Consider the following 12,500-nt stretch of genomic DNA (forward strand, 5'->3'; position numbering starts at 1 on the left):
TCTGTTGCAACTCTTGTCTCTTCTGCTCTCTCCCAATTCTTCCTCTTCTCTTTCTGTCTCTCATATATCTGTCGTCCACACACACACACACACTCACACTCACACTCACACTCACACACTCAAACACACACAGCCATACACACACACACACACACACCCACCCACACACACACACACACACACACACACCCACCCACACACACACACACACACACACACACACACACACACACACACACACACACACACACACACACACACACACACGCGCGCTCCGTGTCAAAGGCATGCTGACTTCCGTTGTTTGTTCTGAACTGGTGTGTGTGCGTACAAAGGGATCGCTGCAGCAGGAAGCATCAGCGCCAAACAAGCCCAAACTGAACTCTGAAAACACACAGTAGAAACTATTACAGCTACTATTACACAGGCCTCACACACACCTCTCCGCACACACACACACACGATGGCCACCTGCAACACTCCTTTCTATACCATTCTCAACCCAGAATGCCCCCCCACACACACACACACACACAGTTTCAGAGTCACTGCAGCTGCGGAATGGAGTTTGTGGTTTTGAGGTTTACAGCTTATGATGCCTGTAAGTGTGTGTGTGTGTGTGTGTGTGTGTGTGTGTGTGTGTGTGTGTGTGCTTAGTCTAGCCTTATTTTAGCTGTTGAGTTTGTGTAATGTCTGAAAAGGAAAACTCAGTGTCACTCTCACTATTTCATTGTCACAGTCACTCTCGGTATTTAATTTTTTCAGTGAGTTTTTACAGGGTTATTAGTTAAGTTCAAGTTCATTAACGGCAGATCTCCGTAGTTCATGTTATCGCTCTTTTTATTTTCATCAATTCCATCTTTTTCCTTTTTTTTCCTCTGACTTTCTGTCATCCTCCTTCTCCTCTCCCTCTCTTTCTGTCATCTTCCTCCTCCTCTCCCTTTATCTGCCCCCTCTCTTTCTCTTTCTTCATCCCTCCTCCTCTTGTTCTCTTTCTCTCTCTCCCTGCTAGTGCTAATCTGGATAAGCAGTTTCCTCCTCTGCCTGGTGATGCTATACCGCTATGGGGACAGGAAGGGAATGATCACACACGCGCACACACACACACACACACACACACGAACACACAGCGTGTTTAAAATAGCATCTGTCAAGGGTGTGTTGGGGGGTAGCTTGCTCTGGGAGCCCATATCAGCCCTGGGCAAAAGACACATGGCATCCCTTCATCCCCCCACACACACCCCCCACACACACACAGCTCACAAATACATTCCCTCAAAACTCACCACATACCAGTACTCATATCTAACCTTAAAACAGACACGAATTCACACATATTGACACACCATCACACTCACACATATTGACACACAGACACTCAAAGAAACAGACTTGACAAGTACACAGCTCATTGATAAATAGTTGACACATACTGAAATGCACACTCAAAACACACATACACACACTCTTTTGCACACACACAAACACACACACACACACAAACACACACACACACACACACACACACTAGAGATGCGCGGTTGGCGGTCGCAGCCGCGGACTCCGCGGTTAAACCGCAGATCGGGCGGAAGACGTGACAAAAAATAATATTTTAATTCAATTCGGGCGGGTGGCATTTACCCAACGAAATTCTAAATATCTACACATTGTTAAATGTCGTTACCTACATCTTAGCACATTTTTAAATAATCCATTTTTCATCAGGCAGTAAATTGGCCTAGTTCCGTGTATGCATACAAAGCAAGCAAAGGAAGCAAAAAAGTTTAAATTAAGTGACGATCCATCCCTGTCTCCTTGCAGCGCCGCAAACCTGCAAGCTATGAGTCAGCTGTCAGTATTGGAAGAAGCCTTAACGTGTCGTAGATGAAACTGCCTGGGTTATTTTGTTTCGTTAGGCTATTAGTTATATTTTAAAACAGCCAGTCATTGTAGCCTACCATTCGTGGAATAAGGAATTTCAAAGAGATGATGGAGTGATTTGATTCAGAAGTGACATTGGGCTTTGGCAGTGCGAGGTGTTCAGAACAAGTTAAACTTCTAGCTCAGTAACATCAACAGCTAAGAAAGAGAGGGTAAGAAAAATAGTCGGAAAACTTTGATTTGCAAGGCAAGCAGGCAAGTGTTGGGGTTGTTACAGTACAATGCAGTGATTTTTTTTTCAAATTTGTCTATCTTGGTGAGGAACAGGCTCCCTGCAGGCGCAGGTGGAAATAAACCGCAGAGAACCTGTTGATTCACCTCGTGGTCCTTTGTCTAAAGTTTATCGTCTATATATGAGATTCCATTACACTCACACACATGTATTTATAGTTGCCTGGCTGCAGCATCAAACAGTCAATGTTTAGAATGGGGGATAGAAGCCTGTGTGTTTCCTGCTGTCGTGTTGAACTGCGACACTTGGTTGTGTGTGTGTGTGTGTGTGTGTGTGTGTGTGTGTGTGTGTGTGTGTGCCGTGCAGTTGCTGGTTGGGGCCCTGTCTCCACTGAAATGAGGGGAAAGGTATCGAGCCGTATGAAAGAGGCAGGCCTGCAAGCCTGTCACTGTAATTAGACCATCATGGCCTTGTCAATACCCTGACTCATTTTAAACCATGATCCTATGTGCATGTGTGTTTGTGCATGTGATGTCAGCATTTGTGGTTTGTGTGTGTGTGTTTATGTGTCTCTGACTGTGAATGTGTGATTTCATATGTGCACAGGTATTTATTTGTGGGCGAATATGTGCGTGTGTGTGGGAGGGAGGGAGGAGGAGGAGGAAAGAGAGAGAGAGAGAGAGAGAGAGAGAGAGAGAGAGAGATTTTTGTGTTTGATAAATGGATTTGTTGAAGGATATTTTAGGAGGAGCTCAGGCCCTGGGCTCTGTAAAGCGCCTTGAGACAATTTTATTGTTTTAGTGTTGTATACATAAAATGGAATTGATTGGAATGGAATTGAATTGAATTGTCCGGTTTTATCCAAACAGCCGTCTCAGCTTCAGACTGTGCGGAGTTGGTCTTCTGTAATGAATCATGCTTGTTATAAAACCCCTCAGCCTTGGCGTGCGGATGCGGTGCGTCTGAGATCCACAGGTGGCTGTGGGGGAGAGGAGTCCCCTGCTGTCTGCTGCTGGGCCAGGGGTCTGTGAGGACTGTTACATTTACATTAACATTTACTTTTCCACCAGTGGCGGAGGCTTTTAGTGAGGCACACATGCAAGCAAACAGAGTAGGGAGGCTGAGAGTATGGGAGAGCTCAGGGAAAACACACACGCACACAAGCACTGGGTGGACAGACAGACAGACAGACAGACAGACAGACAGACAGACAGACAGACAGACAGACAGACAGACAGACAGACAGACAGACAGACAGACAGACAAATGTTTAGACAAAACTGATGCACAGACAAAGCGCTCTCAAGGGTGAGCTCTCTCAGTGATATTCACAGGCATCCACACACACACACAAACACACATACACACACACGTACACACACACACACACACACACACACACACACACACACACACACACACACACACACACACACACACACACACACTACCAGTCCCGTTCCAATACATCCCCTAGGATCAATAGACCCAGAGTTGGCGTCACCTGGCAACAAGGTTCCGCCGCCAGTGATGATGCTCATGTCAGAATATTCCGTCTGGAATAATGCAACGGCAACCAGCTACACATGAGGGTCCTCAGAGAAAGAGAGAAAGAGCGAGACAGAGAGGGAGTGAGAGAGAGAGAAGACAACTTTAGAAGGGAGAATGAAAGAACCTAACCAAAGATGGACAGATAGATGGAGAGAGAGAGATCAAAGGAGAGAAAGTGTTAAATGAAACCGGGAGAGGAGAGAGCAGGAAGGGAAATGAATAAGAGAGAGGTGCGCTATTTATGTCTAGAGAGAGAAAGAGAGGGTTAATAGGAAAGAAATGAAACACAGAGAAAGAGAATATTAAAACATTCGTCTTCACACGAAAGAGTAGCTAATTTAGAGATGTGTAGTAAGAACCAGTGGAATATAGAGAGTGCAGAGAAAAAGATAGAACGAGTACAATATAGAGGGACTGCAGAGAGAAAGATAGGGTGAAATAGAGAAAAGCGCTCATTAGAAGTGAAACATCAGCTCCTATCAGGAGAGGGTGTTGAAAGTGAACGACATGAGATGAGGAAGAGGAGGAGGAGGAGGAGGAAAGAGGCTGTCACCGTGGAGATTAATGACCATGCCACCTCTGACGTGTGTGACAGGCGTAAAGGTGCTGGATTCCTATCTGGTCGTCTCCTGGCATTTGCCAACCACCGGGCAGGAGGGATGACTCACTGGCCCGTGTCACTCACTGGGCACTCAGAGTCCAAAACACAACCTGCTGCACGAGTTAAAGGAGCAGTCCTCGATCCTTAGCATAACAACACCTGCACCGTCAGTTAAAGATGTGGTCCTCGATCCTTAACATAACACCACCTACTCCATCAAGCTCCATCAGTTAAAGGTACGGTCCTCAATCCATAACATAACACCTCTGCCGTCAGTTTAAGGTGTGGTTCTCAATCCCTAACATGACCTGCTGCACGAGATAAAGAAGCAGTCCTCAATCCTTAACATAACAACACCTCGCCTTCAGTTAAAGGTGTGTTCATCAATTCTTGACATAACACAACCTGCTCCATCACGCTCCATCAGTTAAAGGTACGGTCCTCAATCCATAACATAACAAAACCCTTGCATATCTCCCTTCAGTGCTCCTCAAGCAAAGTTGTTCATTTTCTGAGCCACTTTCTTTTCTTGTCCATGTACAGAGCCAAGTGTTTTACTGTGCACACAGTGGCCAGACAGCTATAGGAGTTACGGGTGTGCACAGGTAGTCGACTGTTCGGATAGCGCTTCATGGCATGACTGTTTGAAAACTGATATCCCCATTTGGTTATTATGCTAATGCACAGAATCACGAGGAAAGCGAGCCAGCTAGGTCTGAAAAAAACAAAATGATACGGAGTGACATGCTACCTGAGCTTTGTGGAAGGCGAGGGCTTCAAAGATTTCATAAGGTATGTAGAGTCATGAACCATAACGAGAGAAGAACTTCTTTATTAAGAAGCTGCTGCAGCCACAAATACAACACTGCAAAGCATCACGTAGCGATAACGACAGACGCACAGCCAGCTCCAACGAATGAGTCATATATGACTGTACCTTGACAATGACGGTTGGACACTTCCAAGCTGTGTCCTCCAAACATGATGTATGGAGGAACGCCAATGCAGGGAATAGAGCTGATCAGCTCACAGCAGCCACGGATGCATGGGGCTGTGCCCATGATAACGCAAGTAATATAATTGCTTATTGATCTTAATATTGACCAAAATAATCACGATTATGTTTTTTGCCATAATCTAACAGCCCCAGTTATTTCTTCCCAAGGCCTAATTAGGCCCAAGTTAGAATGTTAACATGTTGCCCAGGCTACGTGTTAAGATTGATTGTTACCGTGTTGCCTAGGCTTTATGTTATGATTGTTTTTAGCTCTGTTGCCTAGGCTACGTGTTATGATTGATTGTTATCGTGTTGCCTAGGCTACGTATTAGGATTGTTTGCACTGATGCTGTTTTTCATTCATGGAGAGAGATGGTTGCACAATCACAGCAGTTTGTTCATTTGCAGTTACAATTAGGATTGCTTATAAGACATTTTGCATTCACTGAAGGCTACTTCTATCTGTGTAAACTGTATTTTTGCGTCCTTAATAGGAATGTGAGAAGGATTTCACTGAATTAGTGTAATGGATTATAAGTAAGGACTGCACCATTAAGTGGTTGGCTGATAGGGGCACACTCCAAACACCCCTCAGGGTGGAATCAACTGCTATGGATCCTGTGTGATGATTTTACTAGACCCCCGCCCTGCAGACAGATCCACAGTCAGTGATGTGAGTTCCCTGAGTGTTGAACATAACGAGGCTCAGTATGGGTATGTGTGTGTGTGTGTAACGGTAAGCAGGTAGGTAAGAGCTCTGCTCTTCACAATGCACCTGTAAGATGAGTATGACCCCAGTAATTGGAGTGTTTTGTGCTTGTGAAGAGAGGCTGTGATGTGGACAGCCATTTCAGGGTGTGAGGGGGGGTGTACAGATTGCCACCCCTGATTGGCTCAGTTGGACTGAGCAAAGGGGAGAGAGGGATGGAGGGAGACAGAAAGAGAGAGAAATGGAGAAAGAAACAAGGTTAGGGGTGAGTGGGAAAGAAAGAGAGAGAGAGAGAGATGAAGAGACAGGGAGAGAGAGAGAGAGAGAGAGGGAGGGAGAGGGAGAGAGAGAGAGAGAGAGAGAGATTAAGAGATAAAGAGATAGGGATAAATACAGAGAGAATAGAGGTGACTGGTTCAGTGCATTTAAGAGTCTCGAGCATACAAGAGATCGTTTTCAGGTGCCACAGGTGACTCCTTCTGTGCAGAGCTGCGCTGCGACTCCGTAAGGGACACTAGAATCTTCTGAGCAGGGCCGTGACATGCCACACATTCTGGACTGGTGGTGCAAGACGAAACGTTTGTAAAACCGCGGAATGTGCCAAGGGCGGAGACTCAGTGGCTGGGAGCGATGATGTCAGTGTGAGAAGAACAAAACAGAACAGAACAGAACAGAACACAGATGTGAGCTTTTCCTCATGTGTGGAACTCCATCCAGAAGTCTGGCTGGGGCCTAGGGGGGGGGAAACAACACCAAACAGGGCCAAAAACATAAATCAGAGACAAAACAATCAAAACAGGACCAGCAAAGAGTCTGAAAGAGGTAAACACAGGACAAAAACAAGCCACCATGCTGGGCAGGATGTGCACTTTTAACCGCACCCCTGATGCCCAAAAGGTTGTGACCCTGTCGCCTACACCCCGCCCCCACTGATGCCCCCTCTCTCTGAAGTCTGGGGTATTTGTTTTCCTCTGTGGCAGATGGGAGGAAAAGAGTGCTTCAGATCCACAGGGACCAAATAAATACAGAAGGACATGTGGAGGGACACCCAACTGACTAGACTGGCATCCTGATCTGTGATTGACTAGACTCCCTAGACTGGCATCCTGATCTGTGATTGACTAGACTCCCTAGACTGGCATCCTGATCTGTGATGGACTAGATTGCCTGGACTGGTATCCTGATCTGTGATTGACTAGACTCCCTAGACTGGCCTACTGATCTGTGATTGACTAGACTCCCTAGACTGGCATCCTGATCTGTGATTGACTAGATTGCCTAGACTGGCATCCTGATCTGTACACAATAGCAAGGAAGGAGTGATGGAGAGTGAGGGAGTCATTATAGGGCTGCCTCTGGTCTCTAAAGCATGTGAGAACTCAGATTGATGGAGGTGGCAAAGGCCTCAAATGAATGTACCGAAGGAACTCACTTCCTCCTTGCGCTCTTTCGCTTGCTCTTTGTTTCTCTCTCTTCATCTCGATTTGTTTTTGTTTGTTCACCTTGCTTTCTTGTGCTCATCCTCTCCTCTCTCCATCTCCCCTCCCTCCCCTCCCCCTCTCTTCCCTCCCCCTCTCTGTTTTTCTCGTTCTCTGTCTTTTTCTTTATTTTTTTTTGTCCTCCCTTCTCCGTTGTCCCTCAGACCGTGTGTGAGGACTGTAATTGAGTGTGTCCGCCCACCTCTCTGCGGCAGAGACAGCCAGGAACACACACGCACACACACACACACACACACACACACACATATACACACACAGATTTGCTTCTGCCGCAGTGCCTTCGTTCCATCACCACACAACAAAAAGCCATAAAAAGCTCTCTTTTCTCCTCTTGGCTGGTGTGCGTGGTTTCTGGCATTCCCTCCCTCTTAAACACACACACACACGTGGATCCCCCATGATCTCCCTCCAGCTCACACTCTTAATATATACTCTCTGAAAGTACCTTCGTAATCCTCTTAATAAACATTGACTATTAATACACATGTGCGTACACACACACACAAAGAGTGACACACACACTATTCCTTCAATTACATTTTCTTGTAATACACACTCATTGTTACCGTTTCACACTTTCACTGGTTGTACACACACGCTAGACAACCTGTTCATGCACACCAACTACACTGTGCGTTCATTTATGGTAAGTAACACTTATGGTAACACACACACACCCTCAGAGGATATTTCAAGGCACTTGTGCACTTTTAACCGCCCCCCCCGATGTTTATATTGAGCTTGTAACTTTTTGCTCAGTGCATCTGTGTTCTCTTTCCTGAACCAGACCTCTGCGGTTTGGTCTCTTGATTGGTGTGAAAGTTTAGCTGCCTAAGCCAAATGCTACATCACTTCCAAAACGTGTGTGTGTATGTGTATAGGTATGTGTGCGTGTGGGTATGTAGGTATGTGCCCACACAGGAAATGGTTACATGTGCGAGACGTAGGCATAAAGGTTGTATGTGAATTTGTGTGTGTGTGTGTGTGTGTGTGTGTGTGTGTGTGTGTGTGTGTGTGTGTGTGTGTGTGTGTGTGTGTGTGTGTGTGTGTGTGTGTGTGTGTGTGTGTGTGTGTGTGTGTGTGTGTGTGTGTGTGTGTGCATGTACACACATGTGTGTTTGTCCATGGAAGCAGTATGTTCGTGCATGAGTGAGTGAGTGAGTGTGTGTGTATGCGCTTGTAAGCATGTAAGTATATGTGCGTAGGCATGTGTATATGTGTGTGTGTGTGTGGGAGTATGTCTATTCAGCTCAGTAAATATCACAACTGACAGTTATTAGCATAGCTGGTTTCAAGTGTACCCTTGAGGTAAACTTCACATGGCTTCTGTAAATAAAAGTGTTTAAAAATGTTCACCTCTCCCCTGCGCTGTCTAAAGCTCTCAGCCTTCTTACGGGCTCGTGAGGTTTGAGGCTAATTTAACCCAGCCGAGTCTTATACATACAAGATCAAGTCTTAAACAAGCTTATAAATACATACAGTGAAGGTGTCAGTGGTTGTGCTGGTGTACAGATGGCTTGTTTGACAATGTACAGTCACAGTGAGTCTGCAGGAGCCTCTCTTCTCTCACCAGAGCAGTGTGACTATTGCAACACTGGACCTTACTATACAGTGAAGAATTAAGGAAGGGTTTTAGTGAAATTCATTTCCATTTTAATGTATGTATTACTTAGCGCCATTAACATTTAACATCGCCTCAGAGCCTGAACCCCCTTATAACCAGCACACAGAGGACAATGGCAAGCAAAACAAAACTCCCTTTTAACAGGAAGAAAGCTTGTGTAGATCCCAGCTCAGATGGGAGGGCCCATCCGAAGCTCACGTGTGCTCATGTCATTGCATGATGCTACATGATAACCACCGCCTTATGTTTATGTATTTAAGATAAGCATCTAGTGTAAGTGGTGGTGGGGAGCAATGCACCACAACTCTAAATGAATAAACCACAAAAGCCTTTCCCTTATCTCTGTTATTTGTTTTGTATTTATTCATTTGAAAAGTTAATAGCTCTAGCAGAAAAACGGACACATTTTACAGAAGTTTATTCAAAGGAAGTCATGAGATAAACATTTTAACATTTCTTCTCAACGTTTTCTTTTTTTTAATTTTTATTAAATGTCCTGAAACTGAAATCTTTTTCACATCTGCCCAGGCGTAGCGTTGAGGCGGTGGACCTATTTTGGGAGAGGACTGGAAACTGAAAAAGGGGAAGATGGAGTCTGTGTCGCTGGAACAGTCGGCCACAGTGGACGACCTGGTGGATGCCTGCATACAGGCCTTCGGTGAGTAGAATCAGTTATGTAAACACATACACACACACGCGTATACTCCTGTTTTTAACAGCAGAGATAGAAAGAGACATACACACACACACACACAAACACACACACACACACACAAACACACACACACACACACACACACACACACACACACACACACACACATACATGTACAAGTACACACACACACAAACACACACACACACACATACATGTACAGGTACCCACAAACACATACGTACACATGTATGTACACACAAACATACATGTACACACACACAAACAGACCCACACACACACATACACATACACATACACATACACATACACATACACATACACATACACATACACATACACATACACATACACATACACATACACATACACATACACATACACATGTACACACACACACACACACACACACACAGTCATACACATATGTGCAGTTTCAGCACCATGAATGCTTACTTGTTCATGGTTGAATATTGGATATACTGTATATATTGTGTAAAAAGATGCAGGTTTGACCGCAGATGTTGACATTGACCCGCCTCAACTGCAAATTAACAAAAGTGTCACAAAACTCATCTCATCTCTACAGACACGTGTTGCTGAGGTTGTTTAGAACTTTGAACTCATTTGAACTGAAACTGAATGTGGTCAGTGATGATGGGCGGTTTTAAGAGGAACTCTTAGAGGAAACAAAAATTTTTAGTGTTATAGATTAGTCAGCAGAGTCTGGAAACAGACACTCCCAGTGTTACAGGTAAGTCAGCAACTCCTGACAGCTTCTGATGTCCTTCAGTTGTATCTAAGTAGATTCCCAAAGTTGATGACACAGTTTGACCCACATGGTGATGTCATGTAGCAGAATAAATGCACTTTAAGCAAAGTTAAAATGGTTCCAATAATAATTTGAACAACGTGAGGCCTTTAAAATAATGATCACAACAGTTAACGGGTCACATTCACCATTGGAAATATCTACATAGATATATTATATTGTGTCTGTCTCTGTGGTGTTCATATGATGTGTTTGTGTGACTGGTGTTTGCAGATGAGCTGGGGGCCCTGAAGGACTCATCTGTGGTGCGCATGTTTCTGATGATGCACCCTTGGTACCTGCCCTCCACTGAGCTGGCCAACAAACTACTGCTCAAGTATCCTTCACCAAACATGTCTGCCCTGCACACACACACACACACACACACACACACACACACACACACACACACACACACACACACACACACACACACACACACACACACACACATTACACATACACACACACGTTCAAAAAACTGCTCACAAGTATCCTTCACAAAATATGTCTGCTCTGCACACACTCATGATCAGGCATACACACACTGTGGGTATGCATACTCATGCACACACACACACACACTCACCTGTTATTTGATCCTGTTGACCGCACTGTTAATTAAGCCAGGATTATGTCATCCATTACTGCTACTTAAACTGATCTACTGTCGGCCTAATTATGATTTATATACTGAGGGCCCTCTGGGTTTACGGGGTTAACTCAATAACACAGGCAGTCAACGTTCCCCAGGAGTGTGTGTGTGTACGTGTGTGTGTGTGTGTGTGTGTGTGAGAGTGTACACTGCACAATTACAATTACAAAAGTCAATGACTAAGTCAGGTTTCTGGCATAAGGAAAATCCACTTTGCAAGAGCCAAGGACAGGCATCACTGATGCACAAGCCTTTGCTTTATACAAATACTTTGTATGTTACTACTTCAATTACTACTGCTGCAATTACTATTACTACTACTGCTACTGCTACTGCTACTGCTACTGCTGCTACTACTACTATTATTACTATTAACTACTACTATTATACTTCTACTAATTATTACTACTGCTACTGCTACTGCTACTACTGCTGCTACTATTACTACTACTACTTCTACTACTGATACTATATTACTTTTACTACTACTATCAGTAATACTACTACAACTAATACTGCTACTACTACTGCTACTACTGCTGCTACTATTACTACTACTACTTCTACTACTGATACTATATTACTTTTACTACTACTATCAGTAATACTACTACAACTAATACTGCTACTACTACTGCTACTACTGCTGCTACTATTACTACTACTACTTCTACTACTGATACTATATTACTTTTACTACTACTATCAGTAATACTACTACAACTAATACTGCTACTACTACTGCTACTACTGCTGCTACTATTACTACTACTACTTCTACTACTGATACTATATTACTTTTACTACTACTATCAGTAATACTACTACAACTAATACTGCTACTACTACTGCTACTGCTACTACTTCTACTGCTGCTTCTGCAACTACTTCTAGTCTACTACCGCTAGTATTGCTACTACTATTTGTAGGAATACTTTTATACAGATATAGACCGGGTGGATAAAAACATACAGCATAAAATTATCAAATCGCACATGCACATACACACACACACACACACACACACACACACACACACACACACACACACACACACACACACACACACACACACACACACACACACATTTACATAAAAGCCTGTCATGCTTCCGTGAGATGTGAATGCTTCCTAACAGACGGCTCAGATCGCAGGAGGAGGGCTGCACAGACGACGTCAGGTCCAGGATCTGCCATCTAGTCAAGTAAGACACACACACACACACACACACACACACACACACACCACTCACACTGAGGTCCA

The 12,500-nt window shown here is 44.3% G+C and overlaps 1 protein-coding gene across 1 annotated transcript in view; it reads left to right on the plus strand.

The window, feature by feature from the left end:
• Positions 1-9,643: 9,643 nt before the first annotated feature.
• The window catches only part of LOC308382397 (RAS guanyl-releasing protein 2-like), a gene marked incomplete at its 3' end in the record, with an annotated part of 22,037 nt that continues 19,180 nt past the window's right edge, over positions 9,644-12,500 (plus strand). The window contains exons 1-3 of the mRNA XM_080860117.1: positions 9,644-9,752; positions 10,816-10,918; positions 12,385-12,441. Of these exons, the coding sequence (XP_080716243.1) occupies positions 9,683-9,752; positions 10,816-10,918; positions 12,385-12,441 (230 nt within the window). The 5' untranslated portion in view covers positions 9,644-9,682. The remainder of the gene's footprint in view (positions 9,753-10,815; positions 10,919-12,384; positions 12,442-12,500) is intronic.

Source organism: Sprattus sprattus (genome assembly GCF_963457725.1).
Source record: "Sprattus sprattus genome assembly, chromosome: 21".
NCBI lineage: Eukaryota > Metazoa > Chordata > Actinopteri > Clupeiformes > Clupeidae > Sprattus > Sprattus sprattus.